Source organism: Cryptomeria japonica, chromosome 11 (genome assembly GCF_030272615.1).
Source record: "Cryptomeria japonica chromosome 11, Sugi_1.0, whole genome shotgun sequence".
Lineage (NCBI taxonomy): Eukaryota > Viridiplantae > Streptophyta > Pinopsida > Cupressales > Cupressaceae > Cryptomeria > Cryptomeria japonica.
The window spans coordinates 579,829,533-579,853,379 of record NC_081415.1 but is presented as its reverse complement, the minus strand read 5'-3'; the positions used below and the strand labels follow the sequence as shown (position 1 = coordinate 579,853,379).

General features: G+C 35.0%; 1 protein-coding gene across 3 annotated transcripts in view; it reads left to right on the top strand.

The window, feature by feature from the left end:
* LOC131072923 (uncharacterized) overlaps positions 1–23,847 on the top strand; it is a 254,611-nt gene that overhangs the window by 108,195 nt on the left and 122,569 nt on the right. For all 3 annotated transcript variants that reach the window (XM_058009227.2, XM_058009228.2, XM_058009229.2), the window contains one exon: positions 7,817–8,008. In XM_058009227.2, coding sequence (XP_057865210.2) covers positions 7,817–8,008 — 192 coding nt within the window. The remainder of the gene's footprint in view (positions 1–7,816; positions 8,009–23,847) is intronic.

Genomic DNA, 23,847 nt, shown 5'->3' with positions numbered 1-23,847 from the left:
TTGTCACATCTGTAACACTGAATCTGAGAGAGGTCCTTCTTGAAGGAGTTCTTGTCGTGACGACCTTTTCTCTTTGTGAATTGCTTCTGCTTGCCTTTCTTGTTTGAGTTTGTATTTAGAATTTGAAGATCTTCATCTATATTCTTCTGTTTGATCCCTTTATTATTTTGCCTTGATTCCTCTTGGAGACAGTCAGCCTTTAGCCTATCGAATTTTGGGAAGTTATCCCTTGCACTGATGCCTTGGACAAATGTTTCCCATATGCTAGGCAACCCATCTAGAGCAATGAGGGTTAATTCTTTGCTTTGGATCTCATATCCAAGGGTTCCCAGTTCATCCCTTAGGGCAGATATTCGCATGAAGTAGGCATTGGCTGATTCTCCTTTCATCATGGCTATGTGATTTATTTCTCTTTTTAGAGCCAAGGTTCTACTGGCATTAGATATCTCAAAAGCATCTTCAAGTGCTTTGAACATATTGAAGGGTGTTTCATGTTTCCTTATAATGGGCATAATGTTGTTCCTTACCCCATCAACTATGATTTTGATAGCCTTATCATTTCCTTCTCTCCAAATTGCTTTGTCAGGTTCAGTCTCAGGTTCTTAGGTTTCAGTCTTTACAAATGATTCGGGTTTATTTTCTTTTAGAATCATTTGAATTTTGAATTTCCATGCGGAGAAGTCATCACCTCCTTCGAGTCTGTCTTCAAATCTAATAGTGCCATTGATAGGATTGTGATGTTGAATATATGCTTGATTTGAATTTTACGTAAAATTGAACAGCCTCAGGTTTGATTTAACTATAACTCTGATACCATGTAAATGATGTTCAATTTACATTCAATATGCAAGTTATTCTATTTGATATTATCTTGTTCTATGTATTACTGATTTAAAAATATAAATCTGACTATCTTCTTTTGTATGGCTGGTGAGAGGAGCATTTATGAATTTCGATGTCCTTTCTCACAAATGTTATTTGATATATATATAGCAGACTGGGTATGGTCAAGCAATGCCTTGACCGGCCATGTCTTTTAGACATGGCCGATTAAGACATTACTTGATCGTGCCCCTTCGCTATAATAATAATACATGGCATTTATTTACGAAACGGTGTATGCTTATATTAATAACCGATAACAATCGGAGTATGCCAATCGGTGAATGCTTGCCTTAACACCCAATAACAATCGATGTATTTTTATTCTACCACCCGATATCAATTGGTGCAAACATAAGTTAACATCGATACTAATCGATGTTTGGTCTACCCGATAATTGTTTGTTTTATGTTTAAATGAGTTAACCGAATTAACTCGGATTGCAATGGTTAACCTGATTTAATAATCGGTGAACACAAATAGTGTAACCGATATTAAATCAGGATTCTATGCTATAGAATGATAATTGATAGTTAAGCATTTGGATCGAACTAATGTGATTGATCATATACAAATAAAGAATGGTTTATCAAATGAGGGCTTGAAGTTATTCATCATAATTATCGATATGATAAATGATTGAACGAGAGACTTCATTTATCTTTGAGTCAATCATTTATCTTACCGAAGCTACTATGCATTAACAAGAGAGACTGCCCTGTCTGCTATAAGTGATACCTCAGAGATGTCGCTGTCATAGCAGTTAGATGACTTTCAAGATTGCCTTTAACCTGATCGGATGTCTCCTCCCATAGCAGCGCTAGACCTTTCTAATGATCTTTGGGCAATGATAAGTGTCTAAGGGTGAAATTGAGGGTCCAAGGAGGTGGCGGACCAGATTTGGTTTGGCCTCTCCGATCAAATCACACCAGCACTCTAGCTGCCAATATTTACCCCTAATGATATCGCCTTTCCCTCACATTCAATCTGCAATCATTAATAAGCAAATTCGATGTATAAATGGGAAGTTGGGAGTGAAAACGTGGGTCTGCAACTCTGTCAACAGCAAGTATAATTTCTTCAATTTGCCTCCAATTGTTCTGAAATGAATCACCTAATAGCCAAGAGGGATATCGCTGTCCTTCTATTTCAACCGAGCTGCCTTCACAAGCGATCTTCTTCAAATCTGAAAACCCTGGCAGTCTGAAGCATACATGGTCTGATGTAAATTTCTCCTTATGCTCAATATGAGAAGCTGAGTGCTCCTCACTCTCAAGAAGAAGCTAGGGTTCCGTCGAGCCCTTCTACAATCTGCTGAAGGTTTGCATCCTCAGAGGTTTCACCAATGCCACACATTAGTCATTTCTTCATAACCAAAACTCCCCTCTCCTGATCCTCTAACATCCTCTTCTATTTATCCTTTTTCATCAGCCTTCACGAGGTTCCTTCTAGAAGAGGGAAGGTACACTTTATTATTTAATATTATTTAAGTGACTTTTAATTATTTTTAAATTTTTATACCTTAAAAGTCACTTTTTAATTAAATTAATTAAATATAAAGTCACTTTTAATAATTAATTTATTTTAATGACTTTATAAGAAATTAATTTAATTAATTCCTCCTTATATCACCTATCAGCCTAGCGGCTAAAATTGGGGACATTACACTTATATTATATCAGTTCATACTCTGCTGGGCATAAGGGAAGTCGTTCTGATATTCTCATCATCCTAATCTAAGATTGCTCACTATAGAAGTCTTATACATTGTTCTCTTAATTGTACAATTCGTATCAAATACTTAGAACTACAATTAATCAATAATGTAAGAAATTCTCAAATGAATCTACAAGATTATTACAACACATCCAAGATATAGATTGGGCCGTGCAGCAGGTTGTTAAGGAAAGAAGTGAAAGTATGAAGCATACAAAGAATATAATATATACTACAAACAAGAGGGAAGGATAAGTAGATGCTGTGTGAGAAATAATGTTATATCATATCTAAATATAAGACAAAAAGTTCATACGGATATGGAGGAAGCGTACGTGTATCAAGAAAGACTATTGAGCACATGCACCAAGGACATTGATGAAAGGTAAGACTGCGGATCCAATAAAGAGCAGTTTTATGAAAGATTATATGAACAGACTTATGAGGAGATTGTAAAAGGTTCTATAGTAGGAGATAGTAATCAGTCTATGGGAGGATTATGATCAACATAAGTCCATTGTCAAATCGGAGAAAGCTATCAAGATAAGTTCTATTCTTCAAACTATTCTTAGAATTTTATGTTAAATAGTATAATGAAATGTCTTCGAAATTAGTAAAATTATATTTAATAATATATGACAACTCTCATGTTAAGTTAAAAATTATTGTCTTTTCGCTAAATTATGGTAATCCCCAAAAGGGGACATTACATTTTATCCCAATTGCATTACTCGTTTATTTGTGCAATTTATAGAAAATAAGAATGAATTATTTTATATCTAATGTTAATGAACTATGAAAGTTTGTTGGTAGATAAAAACTTATAAAATGAAACTTAGATCTAGATCTAGCAAGCTAAGGAACACTGTAAGAGGGGTAAACTGTAGAATCATAGATAGATCTTAGAGAATAGATCCAGTGGAGAATCTGGCTCTACTCTGCATCAGAATCAGGTTACAAGAGGGACCAACATTCTTGTCAGTCATTCTAATAGGACCAACACAGAATCTGTTGGTTTCCTTAGGAGAATGACATGGACTAAGAGGGCACAATTGAGCAATCTTAGGAGTAAGCATGACGCTTCCCAGGGTATCTCCCCTAGCATCCACAACTGATGATCCCCCAGATGTATAGAGAAACTTGGTAATTGACCCTTTAGTTTGGCTTCTGAATGATGAAGATAAGACAAACCTCTATGTTGGGAGTGAAAAATAATGGGTCTAAGGTGTTCTGGTGGCTGCAAGGGACATTTTTGATGGTCAAATTGTGGTCTGGAAAGCTCTTAAGGTGAAAGATTGAATGGAGACTTTGACATACATAGGTTTTGTTTTCTGATGATTGAATCTAGTCTAGAAATGTCTGGAGTGGGATGATTCGAGGGACATTTTTATATTCATAGCAAGATTGAATGGAGACTTTGACATACATAGGTTTTGTTTTCTGATGATTGAATCTAGTCTAGAAAGGTCTGGAGTGGGATGATTCGAGGGACATTTTTATATTCACAGCATTTCAGCTGTGAGGAAAAGGGTCAAGGGTGCACTTGTGCTGTTTATTGCTGAAAGGGTTGCCCGGGAGGGAACTTTTTGATGGTATAGCCATTCCAAGCACGTGCCTTGGGTATCTTTGCCAGTCAAATGATAGCTACAGGGAGGGCTTAATCAATTTTTCTGCTATTCCTTGTTTGCTACTGCAAACTCTGTTCATTCTGCCCTGCTTCTGCACCTCTACCATTCAGAAGTTTGCCCTCCACCTGCTGGAACTGCTATAATCTGCTGATGGAATGAAGGAAGAATGTGAAGAGGCAAAAAACTCACATTTTATATAGCATATTTGCTTATAACCTGATCGTGTCAGTTCTAATTCTGTCCTAAAGCAGTTAGATCAGCCCTGATAAAAGAAAAACTTGATTGTTGTTGTAAACACTTACAAGGGTGTAACAATTGGCTTTGTCTAGGGGCCATAGTAGACACACGATCCACAAGGGAGCTCAGAATCTTTGGTTTAAAGTATTTGTATCTATCCATTGGGAAAAATAGTCAAGCCTACCACATAACACCTAAATAGACAACTAATGTAATGTCTCATCCTCTAGGATCATTAGATACTTGGCAATATTCTCACTATTTTTTTTTGAAAGGTTAAAGCTTACACATCAACTTATTCCATCTTCTGTATTGTATGCTCATTATGGTTTAGATTGGGATGTTTTTTTTAAATATTGCTCTAGAAGTCTAGATATTTGTTTTGAGAAGTTTTAGTGCTTTTAAAAGAAATATGAAAAGGTTGCATGTTTCAAAACGAGTTTACAAATTTTTGTAAAAATATGAATTTGATCAATCAAGAGGTTTTCAAAATTCTCTCTGTCTTTAAGAAGTGAGCCTTTTTTAGTATGTGGTAAACAAGCATCCAAGTTGAAGCTTTTTGTAGATGGCAGTCAGCAACAGTTTCTTTTTAAAAATCCTATTGATGAATATAGCTTAGTTTGCAGATCTATTGAGCATAGGGATGAAAAAGGTGTGTAAAGAAAAGTTGGTTGCTAGATAATTGTTAGTTTTGATAGTTTAGAAGTTCAAAACTTGTAAGCATTGGCAATCTTGGTTTTTTATATTTATGTTTTCTTTAGTCTCACCGCACAAAGCCACATTAAAATGAAGTTATTAAGAGGATTGTGCGAAGTGGTTGCTAGTTTCAAGTTTGGCTTGTAAGAGTATTCTATTTGGACATTATAAGTGTAGGGTGCAAAACTCTTTATATCATCTTTTATACACGATAAAATCTACATGCATATTCATTTGGGAGGTATAAGATTATAATTTTGCCATTTATATAGGGCAATTAGTGTATGGGTGCATTGTCAATTGAAACCAACACTTATTCTTTGGCATTTGAACATGGCTACACAAAGTACTTGTACTTTTGGAGTCATCTTTACTACATTGGACTTAGATTTTTGGGACTCACATGTGCTATTAGAGAGTCTAACACAAGATCAAATGGATAAAGTGTAATAAGAGGAGGCTAGCGGACAGTAGAGGTTGGAGGAATTTCCACATCTCAAGGTGAATTCTGACACAGAGATGATACTTTGCATGAGAAGCACCAGTTTTTTCTTTGTGTTATTTTCTTTGGATGTTGATAGTGATGAAAGATCTATATATTATGAAGTTTAATTTCGAAGACAAAAAGGGATCAAGTGTAGATAAAAGTCAACATGGATTATTGCCTAGATAGTTGGGGATTCTGTGGATCTTGGGAGTTATACCTTATGCTGGTCATAAGACAATTCGACAGAGCCGTAGCTTGACGACTGCCAACTATTTTGGGAGATGTATAATTTGAGTGTTTTAGGAGGGTGGAATCTGGGAATTCGGGGATGCAGCTTGGAAGCTACACCTTGATGAGGGTCATGTGGCATCTTGATAGAGTTCTACTTGGTCCAAGAACTCTTTTCAAAGATAAGCTTCTAAAAGATATGTCTTTGATTTTTTTGTCAGCATGTTTATTTCTATTTTGGTTTTTATACTCAATTCTTAAGAGGGGTTTTTGGAAAATAAGGTTACCAGTTTGTGATAAAGTCACCTTAGTGACTTTGTAATGAAAATGTTTAATTAGTTTTGTCTTAGTTCTTGGTAGTTAGTTTCTTGTAGTGTAGTTTGGGGAAGTTTTGCAGGAATGCAATGCTTTATTAGCATTTGCATAATACTTTGTATTTGTAATGTATCTTGAATGATCATAAGTATACAATTTTTATTATTTGGTGTTATCTGATCTATATTCATGATTTAGTTTGTTTACAGCATTGTCTATGCTCTACAATTTTAACAGTGTATTGGTGAAATTATGAGCAAATTTGGAATGAAAGACGTTAAACCACTCAACACGCCCATGGAACAAAATATGAAGTTGAAATCAGATGATACTGCAGAGTTTGAGGATGCAACTAAATGTAGACAGGTCATTGGAAGTTTGATTTATGTAACCACAACTAGACCAGACATTTCTTTTGCTGTTTGCGTTGTCTGTAGATTCATGCAATAACTTAGAGAAAGTCATTGGGTAGTAGGAAAGAGATTTATTTGATATCTGAAGGGAACTCAGAATTTTGGGCTGAAATACTCCAAGGCAGTAGATAACAAACTAGTTGGATATTTAGATTCAGACAACGTAGGTGATCTTGAAGATGAGAAACCTACTTCAGGTTCCTTGATGAATTTGGTTTCAACAGTCATCACTTGGAAGTCAAAGAAGCAGTCGATGCCAACTTTTTTTCAACATGAGCAGAATATATGGAAGCTTTAGAGGCAACCAGGGGAATATTGTGGCTCATAAGGATTCTTGAAGATTTGTAGGAAAAACATGTTGGATCAACATCACTCATGATCAACGATACTTCTGTCAAAATGGCAAGAAATATAGTATTTCATGACCAAGTGAAGCACATCAACACCAAATTCCATTTGATTCAGCATTATGTGAAATATCGTGCCGTCAAATTGATATATTGTCCAATTGTAGAGCAACCAGCTGTTATCCTGATAAATTGGAAGAGATAATTTTGGAAAAATCAGATTAAGGGGGTATAATATTATTTATATAATCCTAGGTTAGAGCGAATAAGTATAAGAAAATATTATTATTAGTATTACAATTTTTTTTTCCTTGTAGAATTTGAACATTCATCTTGGAGATTTTAACTAAATGATTATACATTGTTGATGAATATGTACTTTGAATCTCACTTTGTTGAATATATTTTTGGGTTTGCTTCTAGATATTTTTTCATTTCATTTCCTTGCTTGACACATGAAGGGTGAAAACTCCAGCAAGAGTGAGCAAAACTCTCTTCGTTCTACTCTCTCAGTCGATAAGTAAATGTTACAACGTCTTATAGGTCTTTTGGAGCCACAACAATGTCAAAGAAGATGTGTGTGTTCTCTGCAAGTTTTTACCACTGTTTTCATGTTTCCATTAAGTTTGCTTCATTTATGAATATACAATGCCGTGTTCGGCTTCCATTGGAGGTGTTGGACAATGCTTTTTGAAGGTTCTAGTAGGGTTGACATCAAGATAATCCGTAAGTGGTGATCACTAGGAGACTATCTCTAGTTTTTTTACAGGTCATTGAGAATCTCAGCTGCTTGGTATTGTTAGTTATTTTCATTTGCTGTGCCTCACAATATCTTCTGATTTTTGTATTCCTCATTCACATTGCAGGAGTTGCAGAATGTTGATGAGGCTTTGAACAAATTAGAAGGATTACTTAAAGAAATGCATCTTTGTAGCTCCAATTCTGATAAGGAGCACCTAGAAGCTGCTTGCACAGATCTAGAAAGAATTCGGAAATTGAAGAAAGAGGCAGAGTTTCTTGAGGCATCTTTGAGAGCAAAGGCAGCATCAGTGCAGCAGGTGGATTTTTTATTTTTGCTTTTGTTTTTGAAATGCTGGTTTATCTATAGTGAAAATTAAAAGTATGTGTTGCTAGAAAAATATGATTCCTGAGATTATGGGCTCTGATCTGTATGGTATGTTTGTGCTTAACCATTGTTTCATCATGATTATGATTTATGAACCATGCTGCGTGGTTGGATATGTTGATTGTTTGATATCTTGATATTTGCAATTTATCTGGAATTTTTTTTCTTAAATATTATGGATTACAGAAGTTTATGAGTCTTTAATCTTGATACAATAATTGCATTTTAGTGTTAGTATGGAGCTTGTGTTCTGAGGGTCATGGTAACCAAAAACTTACATTATAATCCATGGTAATTCTACATAATAGAGTGCATATATTTTCATGCTTGTCATTCTCCGCTAAGGAAATAAAGAAATTAAAATTCCACAAGTTACCAAAATCAGTCAAATGGGACTCAAAAATATGCTTACACTTTTAATAATTAATATCTCATTATTTCTTTGTCCTGTCTTTGTTACTGCAATTTTTCTCCTTGGCCATCTTGGGCCCTTTGCCTCTACCCACATCTGTCATCTAACTGTTGCCTTTTCCTATGTAGTGATTTGAAGATATTCTATAGGTCCTCCACTAAATGAATGCAAACAAATTATTTTGATGTACTATGATTTCTCACTTTATCATTAGATTCATTACTTTGTCAGATAGCTATTTCTTTGATATGATTTTTGGTATTTATAATATACAGACAAAGTCATTGATTAATGAAGCTTTATTATGATTTATTTCAGTAATAATAGTCCTGTCTTACCACAAATACATGGGAAAGAAGCCATCTGTTCTTCCCATGTGAAACAATCCGATATAGTGTCATTTTTTTTTATGTCCGAACTGATTATTAGCTTAATACTTCGTTGCCATCATTGCATCTTATTACACTATAAACTTTGTTTGCCATAGCATCTAATTGTTAATTTTAGTGATAAGAATTAGTTAAACTCAGAATTTAACTAAAATGTAAACACACAAGGGACACAAAACACCAAAATTGTTAATGCATGATAGCTTCGGTAAGATAAATGATTGAATGAGAGATAAATGAAGTCTCTCATTCAATCATTTATCATATCGATAACTATGATAAGACCATCAAGCAATTAATTCCTCTTTGATAGCCATTCTACATTTGCACATAAATAACCTATTCAGTTCGATCAAACCCTTAACATTGATAATCATACCATATCTTGTGTTTATGTTCATCGATTATTAAATCTTACATTCCAATTTATATCGATTAACATAATTGATAATAAATAAATGATTAATCAAAACACCGATTAATATCGGGCTGCATATGCTTCAATATATCGGGTGGCATGATAAAGGCTAGCCGATAGTTATCGGGTGTTAAGCCTACACCGATAGTTATCAGTTGTTAAGGCTAACATGCCGATAACTATCGGCTGTTAGTATTGTGCAAACACCGATAGTCATTGGTTGTTAAAGTATTTACACACCGATTGGTGTTAACAATGAACATGCATTTGTTTGGTATTAACAAGGAGGCATGATCAAGTAATGTCTTGATCGGTCATGACCGATCAAGGCATTGCTTGATCGTACCCCATTTGTTATATACTTATATTGAGTGGCATTCGTGAAAAAGGACATAGAAAATAATAAATGCTCCTCTCACCTGTCATACAAAAGAAGATAGTCTGATTTATATTTTAATCAGTAATACATAGAACAAGATAATATAAAATAGAATATAACTTGCATATTGAATGTAAATTGAACATCATTTACATGGTATCAGAGCCAGGTTCAATCGAACCTGAGGCTGTTCAATTTTGTGGAAAATTGAAACAAGCATATATTCAACATCAAAACTCTTCTAATGGCTAGCGCCATCAGATTTGAAAATCCTATCAGATTTGTTGAAGCAATCAGACAACTCCTTGACTAGGTCGGAACTTCTCTGAGCGTGGTGATTTGGATATCCTGATTGCCTATTTTAAATGCAATCTGGACATTAAGGGAGATCGACTCTACTCTTAGGGAATCAACTGCAGTTTGCACATTAAGAGCCAAGTTCTTTGTGAAATCACCAGGGAAGGAAGTTCATTTTTTACGGCACTGGAAATAGCAGAATAGACGGGGAAATGCATGCGATCTTATGAGGAAGAATAAGATAAGTGCCAACTATTTTATCCGATAAAGGGAAAAGAGATATTATGCAGCGAAGAGAAGCAATGGGTCAACTAATGTATAAACAGTGACTTAAGAGAGTGAGTCTCGGTGTATGAACAGCCAACGATCATCTAAGCATATCAATCATATATGAATACCAAACGAAGATACAAGTGTTTATGCCTTGCTTGGAAACGGTCAAGATATTTGATCAATGCATATGAAGGATCGATAAAAGCAAAGAAACTAATGGAATTATAACAATTAGTCTAGTATGGTGTAATCTGGACGTATAAACCATACTTAGACAGAACGAATAAGGAAATTTGTAATCGATATATTCATTACCAGCTAGTCCGGTTGAGGGAAGCGATCAAACTAATATCAACTATTGGCCACGAGATGATTGCAGTTAGCATCGATGAGGAGTATGTTTTTTTGATCGAATATTGTTGGTTTTACATATATCCATATTTGGATCAGCTCCAGAAGTTCATCTACTTTTGGCACGTTCAGGGTTGCCCAGATTAGATATAACAATCAGGATTCAACACCATTATTTGCATATTTTAAAGAATGATCAGACACAGTAATGAATTGTTATCATATGTGACCTGCGGAAGACTAACAACATTAGAAGGACTTCTCATAAAAAGAAGATAGCAATTGCGAATATAATAAGGGCCCATGCACATGTATTGAGTTTAGCGATAAGAGAAGTGTTGTAATTAATAACAGTAATAATTAATACAGAGCAATTATATAATGAAAGGCAGTGAACCATTCATTAAGAACAATCATGCATTAATAAAGGGGATCAAAACCGCAGGTCCAATAAATAGGAATGTACAAAGATTTTTCGCATATTCATGAAGGATTGTATGAACGGATTAGGTGAAGAGATGGTGAAGAATACTATGACAAACTTATGAGGAGACTGCAAGAAATTCTTTAGCAGATTGTAAAGAGATAGTAATCAGTTTTATGGGTTATTTATGATCAGCATAAATCCATTGTCAAATCAAGAAATCTATCAAGATAAGTTCTATCTATTGAATTGGTCATTAAGGTTTATCTTTAATGTTGTTTGGCGCTAGCACCACAACATTGGAAACAATACTCATATATTTGCTAGTCAAAGAGCGACATGAGAAGCGACGATCTTACTGTAGACAAAACCAATTCGATGCTCTCTTTCCATAGCATGTACAGATTTGCAGAGAAGGGTCTTCATTTGAATGCATGGCTGGGAAGATTGTTGAGGAAGATCGATGCCACATTGATGCTGCTGAGTGTCCTGTGCATATGGGCTCAACATCTCACAGATCCTGGTTATGTCAGATGAACACAACAACTAAAAGTATGTGCATCAAAGAGCAACCATCAAATGAGATCTAAATCTTCAAGTGCAAAGAATCAGGAATGAACAATTGTTGGATTGTGAGGAAGACTAATAAACAAAGAGATAAGTAATCCAGGTTTGATTAATGGTCATGAATTTCATATGTAGTTATTAATTCATACAATTACATTATGCGTGTTATTTGTGAATCAACATTGTCAGTAGGTGTCCGCACACGACAAGCTGCATTTGAATATCTTGTTTCAATTTCTTCAACGTACTATGAGAAAATTGCCCCTTACATGCAGGATATCTTTAGAATCACAACAAAAGTAGTTAAAAGTGACGAAGAGCTTGTTGCTCTTTAGGCTATAGAGTTTTGAAGTACTATTTGTGATGAAGAATTCAGGAAGAATATGGAGGGGACTTTAGTGGAGATTCTGAGATTTCACATTTCCATTTTATAAACAAGTATTTGCCTATAGAAGTGCAACAGTCCATGAGGAAGCAATGTTGACCATAGGGGCTCTTGTTTATGCTAATGGTGGTGAATTTGCTAAGTACATGCTAGAGTTCTATAAGTCATGTTTTGCAGGTGATCTTTCGAGATAGAAAGGACAGACCAAGAAGCATAAGAGATTTCATTCAAGGGAGAAAGAACTCGATGTTTGCAGTCATAGGACTGAGTTAATGGCGGTAAGTATTTATCGAAGAAGAAGAACCCATACAGTTTGTCCTTGCGATTTGGTTCTTCGAAGAGGAGGTCAGATGGTTGATATCAGATTCAGAGGGAGTCTAACATTTCATCAGAAGCAACCTTAGACAAGGAGGTCAGAAGGTTGATATAAGGTTCAGAGGGAGCCACACCATCATGAAGATATGCTTAATCCATTCTTCTCTGTGAGAGAGAAGTTTGAGGAGCAAGCCCTTGTTAAATACACTCTTCTCTGTGAGGGAGAAGTTTGAGGAGAAGGCCCTTGTTCCACCCTCTGGGAGTAGTCATGGTGAACGTCATGATGAGATGAAAACATCACGTTGAGCAACTCCGTGATGGGCACTTGTGCTCATATGCATTCTCATACATGGGAGTAGCCATGATGGATGTCATCATGTTGAGTACCGTGAAGAATCGTGTTCCACCCTCTAGGAGTAGCCATGGTGGATGTCATTTCATGACTATATTATTAACAAGGATTCCTCCCTAGCTAAGAGGGAGTGTTGATGTTGTAGTGGCCACCCTTGTGAAGAGACATATGGTGTCATTGAGGACCGACCCCTGTGAAAGGGTGCCTCCCTCATATATATAGAAGATGCAAACTAATTCTCTGATCCATTCAATTTATGTGAACAGCAGTTTATATATTAGTTAGAGCAGACTGATCCTGTGAAGAAGGCCAATCAGATTTGTTCTTGTGAAATTTGCTTCAAGGAGTGAAGCAACATATATTGGGCCTGTATCTTGCATTATTGCTAGACATATTTGATATATAAAGAAGACATTTTATGCTGGGTGTTTCTCCCTCGAGTAGGAGGGTTTTCCCTTGGAGATCAAACTGCAGATATTCTGACCAAACCTCTTTCCAGAGTGAAGGTTGATCACTTCAGTAAAGGTTTAGGTATGATAGAAAGGTAATTTGCTTTGTAATCTGTATTTGCATATCAATAAGATGTTTAATGTGTAAACTTCTTTGTCATGAAAGTACATTTTGGATTTTACCCCCTGGGTTCATATCTAAGAGGTGACGATCTCTCAAGAGAATGAACACTTGTATGTAGACATTATAAGGTGACGATCTTATAATGTCCAAACCAGTTATCATGTTGGATCTCTGGTGTGTCATGGATGTGCCATGATTGTGTTGTGGTAAAACATTTGTATAAGGTGTTTGTGCACATACCACAACTTGGATAAGATGAGAATTTAAATCTTTCTCATATGATTATCCTTAATTATTGCGTGTTTAGGCAATACTGATATCACATGCTTAGGTGATATCCTGTCTTCACAAGATTGATGTGATGGACATTTGTATCACGTGTTTAGGTGATACTTCATATCATGTGATTAGGTGATATGATCTTCTAGAGTGACAGATTGAGTGAAGAATGCTAACTATCATTTGAATTGTGATGCTTGAATATATTGTTTGCATATATCTTACCTAGCTAAGAGGGAGTGTTAATGCATGATAGCTTCGGTAAGATAAATGATTGAATGAGAGATAAATGAAGTCTCTCATTCAGTCATTTATCATATCGATAACTATGATAAGACCTTCAAACAATTAATTCCTCTTTGATAGCCATTCTACATTTACACATAAATAACCTAATCAGTTCGATCAAACCCTTAACATTGATAATCATACCATATCTTGTGTTTATGTTCATCGATTATTAAATCTTACATTCCGATTTATATTGATTAACATAATTGATAATAAATAAATGATTAATCAAAACACCGATTAATATCAGGTTGCATATGCTTCAATATATCAGGTGGCATGATAAAGGTTAACTGATAGTTATCGGGTGTTAAGCCTACACCGATAGTTATCGGTTGTTAAGGCTAACATGTTGATAACTATCGGCTGTTAGTATTGTGCAAACACCGATAGTCATTGGTTGTTAAAGTATTTACACACCGATTGGTATTAACAATGAACATGCATTTGTTTGGTATTAACAAAGAGGCACGATCAAGTAATGTCTTGATTGGTCATGATCGATCAAGGCATTGCTTGATCGTATCCCATTTGTTATATACTTATATTGAGTGGCATTCGTGAAAAAGGACATAGAAAATAATAAATGCTCCTCTCACCTGTCATACAAAAGAAGATAGTCAGATTTATATTTTAATCAGTAATACATAGAACAAGATAATATAAAATAGAATATAACTTGCATATTGAATGTAAATTGAACATCATTTACAAAAATACCTTGGGAAAACCTCCCTCTTGGAGGAAAAACCCAGCATCAAAGATTTAGTACAAAATCCTTTAATCATGAGCAAATTACAAGTACAATGAAGATCAGATCACTTATCTGATTAAGTCACCAACCTAGGGCAGAGATTTGCCCAATCTAAATCACTGATGTGCAGGCCCTAATTCACTGATCCCACAAGTAGGGTTTCGGCACCACAGAAGAGGATGATCGCTGCTCTAAATTGTTGACTTATACAATATCGCCCAGCATAGTCGCCCATAATTTGCACAAGTCTGCTCCACAATGGTGATCAGATTTGGGTCTGGAATGGAGCTCAGAATGATCAGTAGTTCGCTCAGATATAAGGTAGATTCACAACTCAGATTCCACACTAATTCGCCCAGCCACAAGAACAGATTCGCATTAATTAGGATGACAAATTCGCTAGTAGAAGACCACGGATAGCAGAGCAAATATTTGCTGATGATGAAATTGTATTTGGTTGACAAGATTGAGTCTTGTTATATACAAGACTTAATCAATCCTTTGCTCAAGTCGGCTGGCCTAATTTGGCCGACTCAAATTCATATTTCCTTTTTCTATATTGGCGCCCAACCTTGGGATAATAAATTGATTACACGTTACATCGTTTTCCAATTGGGCCCAGCCCAATACTTTACAAGTAATTTGCTCATGATAATATTATGATTATTACAATATATATTTAAATTTTTAATTGCCACTTAGGCAACATTAAAAATTTAATCCACATAGTCCGATTCTAGCTATCAAATTTTAACACTAATGACATGAGTTTTATGTCTTTAACCTCTAAAGCTTTTGTAGACTTTACATATAAATATAAACATATTGCTTTCTTGATCACGTTTGCATTTTGATACGATGATATTATGATAGATCCCATTGTGACGCTATTCTGGACCAACCTGAGAAAATTTGTGCACAAACTAGGTACTATATAGGCACTAAATGGCCAAGCTGCTTCATTGTCATTGGATATTCGTTTTTCTATGTTGACTGCTTGTTTAAGAATATTCTAACAGGAAAACATGGATTATCTGAAATGGTTGCCTCCTTTTCTTCGTTTGATATTGCATCGCAGGTTTAACTTGTGTTTCTCCATGTTGATTTATCTATCTGAGGTTTTCCTTCTCATACTTATTTGTCCTGTTGAAGATTCTGAAGTTCTTATGCATACTCATGGATTTGATTTTAAAGGCCACCTTTTTACTTTATGGGATCTGTTCTCCATTTATTCCTTCGCTTTGTTTTGAGTCTTATTCATTTTTTTTGAAAATAGAAATTTCAAATGATTTATATATTTCCATAAGTGTGTCCTTTGTATACAAGCTTATTTTATTTGCATGTTGTCAGTGACATTATTTTACAAAAAAAATGGAAGGCGGATTCTAATGCTGAAAGCCTCTAAGTTTATATAATATATTATTGTATGTTAATAATGATGATATGAAAAAAAAAGGCCAAAATCTCCATTCTAAAGGTCTAATAATATTATTTTCTGTTTTATGAATGATGTTGCCATATAAAACATGGATGTTGTGTTGCTAAAACCAGGAAATAAACATTTCACGTGTCCTTTGTGTTGAACATTTTGTTGTTGAATACCTAGCAATTACATCCTCTGACAATGAAATGGTAGATACACGTTTGGACTACTTTTTTGGTAAGCAATATTGCTGTATTACTCTGCATTATTCAAATATAGTTTTTATTATTTAAACAGAAAGCGCTCCATTCACCATGCAGATGCCTGGATATTTCATAGAAGGATCATTTACTAAAGTGTTGTAACTACTGTTTGTAATGTTCCCATTGTTTTAAAAACTAATAAATTGATTCATTGAAACTTTAGTTCACTTATTTCTTTGAACACGAACATGCACTTACTTTTTTTGGCTGTTATTAAATTCAATAAATGTTTCTCCATAGTTAGATTTGTATATTTTTTTTATTAGAGTAGGAGTGATAAAGTCTTATTATGCAGATGTATGAAAATGATGTGTCAGCATGTCATATAATAGAAAGGAATAATTTTATTTAGTTCAAATTTGCATTGGTGTGCCCATGGCAGATACTGATGCTATTGCTACCGTAAACATTGATAATATGATGAAAGATGATACTAAGTATGTGTGATACACAAGAGATTTGAATTTAATTTGTGTAAGCATGATAATTGTCTGGATTGGTAGGTCTCTACTAAACCACGACTCATTTATTGTATTATAATCTGGAATTGAAATCCTTTAGGTTCTAACTTTTGAGAAGCCAATCTTCCTTATCGAATAGTGGATTTTTCACACAATTCTTGGAGAAGATATCCCTGATTACTAAGAGATTATTGTTTGGGTACGAGAGTAAAAACTAGCAATGAAGTCTTTCATTTCAGATAACCTAGGGCCTTCTTACCCTGGTACTTCTCTATAGTAACTGAGTGTATGTTTTGAAGCCCATTGATCTACTTTTGGTAATCTATGGGCTTGAATACAATTTCTTTCCTTTAGATTGTGCTTTGCAAACAGAGAACTGTTCATATTTATGGGAGTGTTCATTCTAACCTTTCAGTGGTAGAGGTTGCTGAATTAAGGATGATGAGGTCCCTAGTAAAAACTGAGAATGTCTGTATGACTATAGGTTAAAGGTGTAAGGATTTGTTTATAGATGAGACTTTGTTTAAGGATTTGTAGATGACTGTTCCAGTCTTCTAAATCTCAACAGGACAGTCCTAAAAGCAAATCTGAGAAGTCAGGGAAGACAAATCAGGATGATAGAGAGAATAAGAGACCTCAATCACAAAGGTTTGCTATTATTTTTTTTAGGATTAAAAATATTGATATTTTATTTTCTGGAAACCAAGCTTATGCTTGCAGAATCTAATATTATGAGGATTAGATAGATATTTTCTTCCCTTTTATCATAAGTTTGCCATTATAGAATAGTATATGCTATTTGGTATGGTATACTAGGACCACTTCATAGTCACTGTATACTGTATACTGTGTCATTGGTTTTTACTTGTCTCTCTTTAAATAAATTAAACATTGCTTTTGCAGGGTTCCTTGGTGTTGGTGTAAATAATTCTTCATCATGGATATTATTATACTTTACTTAAGTTTACTTAGGTACATGCATTTAATAGTAGTTTGGGTATGAGACACTTGGGTGTTTGTGCCACATTGGGATAGTGTGTGTAGGAGAATTTTTACCTTTTATGGTGTTGATCTTATCTTGTTGTTACATTCTACCTCATGTGGAATATTATATTGTTTCTCCTACCTACCCACACCTATTTCCTACCTAACCTTGTTTCTTATTCAGCCACATGTCATGTTTGTGTGCTCACATATCCATAAGCCTTGCCTATATAAGCAGGCTTATCTACATTGTTTGTACGGACAATCATTGAACAACGATTGATGATCTAGTTGATCACATTTTGCATCTTGATAGAATACAGTTTATTCCTATCATCTTTTTTGTTCTCTCTTATTTGTGCTTTCCATTGCCTCTAGATCTTGGCAAATTCTCACACTTGGGGGTTGAAAAATTTCTTGTTATCTCATTCAAATGCCAAAAGAAGTTTGGATGGAAATCCAATGGTAAGCCTAGACTCTGTTGTATTTTACAGTGTTGCTTTGCTTAAGCATTGCCAGTGGTTTGTAAGAAAATTGTGAAGTGAATTAGGAATGTTTATTTGTTGTCTGCAAATTTTAAGCCGAGATTGACAAATGGTGACAAAAAATCTAGAGATTTCGTTTTGGGTTGTTTTGATTGGCAAATAAGAAGATAGCTTATATGTGAGATAAAAGGAGCACAAAAAAAGAAAACTGTGTTGCTAGAGCAGCAGTTTTGTATTGAATTTGTCATCCCGAAAAAATGTAACTGAGAGTAACAGCAAGGTAAAATCTAAAAACTTCTGAGACCTAGCAAACATGTCTAGGAAATTTATTACAGTGTTAATATTAGAACTCAGGCAATGGATCTCTACAGAGGATAATTGATATCGTTACATCAGCTTCAGGATACTCAGCTTCTATGATTTGATTGGAGTAGCAACATTGACAGGCTCAAGCATGAGCTTCATTCTCTAGTCACTATATTTGAAGAGGTTGATGAAACAGAAACAGGGGTCTTTGGCTTTTTAGAAGTTGGATGTATGATATCAGCTTCAGTTTCTGTGGCTGCTGACAGGTGTTTTCCTTATTTTAGATGATTCAGCCTGTTCTCTGTTCAGATTTTGCTGAAGAAGGTCTACAAGTTGTGTTTACATATAATCAAAGTTTGAAGAGCAGTAGCATGATTATCATTAAAATTCTGGCTAAAAATTACATGCTTTTCATTAAATTTTGGCAAAAAACAATCATGTTAAGATTCACGATTTACACAAACAGGTTACATTTGTCTTCAATATGCATTAAGGTTGCCATGCAACAGATTGAAAGGTAGATTTTCAGTTTGAGGGGAAGCCAATTTTGTTGAGAGTAGTAGTCCTTTGTGGTCTTACTTGATTGAAGGAGTTGGCAAATGATAGCCAAATTGGGTCAAGGATAGCCAAATTGGGTTGAGGCAGGCTGTTTAAGATCTTCTGAGATCTGACTCTGCTGGACAATCACAGGGGGTTGCTATGCATACAGAGTACTTGTAGCAGGCACAAAGAAGATATTTTTAGGGGCATGGCATTTTTTTCTTTGTTGAAAGTAGCCTTCAGTAATTGTAGGTGCAGGCAACGTGTTTCTTGCAGTTGGGAATCAGGGTTGAGCTTTATGCCATTTGGTTTAGAGATGCAATTCAATTGAATAAGAATGGTTAGGCATGATATTCTGTTGATGAGAGATGTTAAGGATGAGCTTACCCCTCATTCTAGCATTAGAAAACAAAGGAGTAGCAGAGACCTGATAAGAATGAAGAGTTTGGAACTTGCCTGGTGCTAACTCATGGGGATTAGAGATACCATAGATAGAAGCATGTTCAGGCAGATCTTTACTACCACCTTTGATGGCAGCAGGAAACCTAATGCATGGGTTTCTGAACCTCGAGTATTGTATAGAACCTCATTGCCAACTGTAGCTGGGAGGTCTTCTGCAAGTGCTCTATAACTGGAAACTGTAAAACTTGTCTGAGATTGAAAGTGAGATAAAGCATCAAACTTTTTGACCACTGCTCTGGTACATTGGCTTTGCGACTTAAAACTTTATGTTTTTGTGAAAGAGGTGCATTTGTTTGAAGGTTAAAGGATTCCTTTTCTTCTTCTTTCCTGAAGCCTTCAATTGGAGCTTTTTCTGGAGGTTGCAAATTCCATCTCTGTATGTTTTACAACAGATCTCTTTAACAAAATAATGAGAGGTGAAATGACAGCTTTGAATTGTTGAGCTTTGCAATTCACCATGTGATGTGACAATTTGGACAATTCTTGCAAGGCTTTGCTGGATAAACCTTTACTCAGATAAAATGACATACATAAAATGATTTCAGCTGGATAATAATCACTAATTTGTATTAGAAAGTCTGGAAAGTTTTCATGCTTTGGAAAATTATGAAGAGCTCACCAGAGAAAGAATAACAATGAGAGTAAGACAAAGGAAGAGAATTTGTGTCACACCTCAAATCCAGCAAGGCATGAAGACAAGTCATTGAAAATCTGAAATGTGGTGGAAAAATTGGACATTGGAGCTGGAAGGCTCTTATTTTTTGTGGCCTCTATATTGGAGGTGGCTGGTGCTGGGGGCTTAAGCCTTGAGATTGTTGGTTGTAGTTGTAGTGAAATCAACTAGGAAATACCAAATCCACTACTCAGGGAGAAGATGAAAAGGTCAAAAGAATGCTGGTAGTGAAAGGAGAGTAGAGATGCCATAAAATGTTAGACTGCCATATCATCATGAGAAAGAGAGAATACTGATGAGAGAAACAATGAAGACTTTTTAAGAATTTATTAAGAAGTTCTTTTTATATATACATCTTAATATTGCAAAACTGATCAAACACAGGGGTATTGATATGAGATTAGTATGGAGGTGTTTATTATGGAAAACTCTAACTTCATAGACTAGGGGACATTTGGGAAATTATGCATGATGCGAGGAAACAAAACAAAAAGACCAAAGCATAAGTTATGGGATTGTGATTGAAAACCTTAGATTCTGCAATCCAAAATAATAATAAGACAACTTCCAGAAAAATTGCTCACAGTATTTTTTAAAGAATGATTTGGGCCTTTGACAGCATTGTATTGAAATAAAAAATGTCTGAACTCATGTTATTGGATACACTTAAGTTATCTAGCTTGTCAGAAACTCCATTAGCCACCCTTTGAACATTATTAAGTTTGACATAGGGTAAATATAAAAGTGTTTGCAAATTTCCTATATAATGTTATCAAGGGTCTAGCATCAGATTGATTTTGGAGAACACATATTTTTTCATCATAGAGAGTGATCTGACAGTCACCCTCCACTTCTACCCTTGTGTAAGATATGAAAATGCTTAGCTACAGTGTCAGCTTGAAGTTGAGGTTGAGCTTATGATTTGGAATAGTTATTGCTATTAAATCCTTTATGTTTTATATACATAGACTTGTATTCCCTCATGTTCTCTAATACATAGCCGATTGAGGCATTTCTAGGATTATTTGAACGAGGGGCATTAATAGTCAGCTTATGATACAAAGCTAGAGGAGGATGCCACTAGATTTCAGGCTTAATGATCCAAGCACAAGCAACACCTTTTGAGTTGGGATTGCCCCTTGTCGAGGTGGATTTGTGTCTCTGGCAACTTGCATCATTTTGCAATTTTTGTTGTGAATTGCACAAGTGAATACTCCTTACTTTACGGACTGCAATCTTTGTGCTTGCTGCAAGCAACACTTCATAAAGCATAACACCATGTCAGGCTCTACATGGACAAGAGAAAGCCATATCATTAATTGGATCCATGTTATGCAACAACACTTAATATTCTTGATCCAGCCATGGCCAAAGAAGTTGAAATGGCTGGAACTGATTGGTCTTTATAACCATCCATTCTTGTAGACTTATTGTAATTTAATTTCCCATCATTTTCTTGATTTAAATGAATCAAGGTATAAGATTGGAAGATGCATGTTGGCTACACATAGAAGTGCATTTGTATGCATTCTCAATGCAATCTAGCATTGTAATCGTATGTACTATATCCTATTTCTATTCATTCTTTCTATTGACTGTGCAGTGGTGAATCTACATTTGTTCAATCATTTTTGTTGAATCTTCAACATAATTTCCTAATTACTTAAATAGGCTTATTTTTTAGTTTGTGGATCATCCTTTGTGCAACTCTTTGTAATGTCCCCCCTTTGAAATAGAATTTAATAATAAATAATAATAATAAAATTAAAATATTAAAAATTAAACTATAATATAAAGAATATAATTAATTAAAATTTAATTAAGTTAATGAATGGTTAAAAGACATGGAAGGAAAAGTTGTGACTCCCTCAACAATAAGATATAAAAGGGAGAAGAGAACCTCATTTGGGAGGGGGATAACTTGGAAATCAGAAGTGCAGATCTGATTTAAATAAGAAGTGCAGGTCTGATTGTGAAAGGTTGTGTCCCTTTCAAAGGGCAGAAATAATGAAGAGTTGCACACTTTCAAAGGGTGTTAATGGTGAAAGGGTGTGTCCCTTGCCAAAGGGCATGCATGACGAAGAGGTATGACCTCTCCCTCACATTGAGAGATATAAAGAAAAAGGAATCAAAGCATCCAGTTACATCACCATGGATCAGATCAGATCAGAACTGTTATTAAGTTACAGGCAGTAACATCCTTGTTCTTGGTGGTATGCATTGGATGTTTTTAATAAGTATGCTTAATATATGAAGCCCAATAATCTTCTTATGCGGAATTGATAGTAATATCAATATGGACTGCAATATGTATGACAGTCATACGCAATTTCACATATATATTCATAATACATAAGAAATATTTATACTTATAGTCTAAATCATGCTATTACTGTCCGTATTTAAGAAGATGGGAATGAAATGTTCCAAAGAGGGGCAGTCTAAATCCAAGCAATAGGTTAAATCCCAAGATAGGGTGCGGATCAGCGACCCATAAATCTTGAGGGTATAGACCCAAGATAGGTAAGGGCTTGGATCTGTAAACTTGGAGGGAACCTATTGTAGTTGGTCTCTAAGCGCTTTGGTAACATACGTAAACCCTTCTCTCTTAAAACTGAAGTAGTAGCAAGGTCTGATATCTATATTAAGAACTACGAATGATGAAATTAATCATCTAATGAGGAAAATAGATAAGCACTTGATAATAACTAATCAAAGAATATCAATCAATTTTAATATATTGAAATAGATCAGGTAGGGGACATTACACTCTTGTTCTTAGCATGAAGCATTGGTTTTAGAACACTGCCCATTCACATGGCATCCATGGTTGTTTACTACTGGCTTTCAAGGAATTATTATTGAAGGTTTTTCACAAGAAGTTCTACTTGTGCATGGCAGCTTGTTTTCAAGGAGGTATACACACATCCCAAAAAGCAATACACAAAGCCAAGATGTTTTCTGATATAAGAAAATTGTTTCATTAGAAACACTAAAGCTTCTTTTGGTAACTTTTAGAGAATACAGCAAAAAACTTTACTCACAGTTCCATGACCTAGTGCTTCAACTACCAAAATCTGCAACAAATACTAATTCATTTTTTTCATCATCAAAGTCTGTCAATGATGCAAATCAATCTTGACATCTGTTTTTTCAAGGTAAGATCAATGTTGAGGTATTGGATGAATGGATTTGATAATTGGAGGCTTGCAACACCTTAAAGAAGTTCACAGATGCAAAAAAGAATACCTTAACTATTCTCAAGATATCTTCTGTACTTTGATGGTGGAAGTCTTAATTGGAAGAAAGAGAGCGAATTTGAACATATTGACACATGATACAAATTCAATGATGAAAGATCCCTGATAGATCTTTGCTGTTAACCTGCTGTAATTTTTTTATTTTTAATTTTGTTTTCCTGTTTATTTAAGTTTTTCTTACAGAACTAGACAGAAGTGCAGAAAGGGTTGTTTGTTTTTGTGTTTTTGATTGTTTAATAGCATAGGAAGGAATAGATAACAGCAAATATGAAGCAATACTGAAATAAATGAGGTATACAGCAAAAGTCAGAATTATTGCAAATCGTACCAGGCAGATTTGTCTGAATTACAAAGCCAAACAATGAATCCAATGTATTTCCCAAGCTCTCATACAAATTCAAAGTCAAACTGGAAGATGAAGAATGTTCTCCAACCCCACATACACTGGAAGTGAA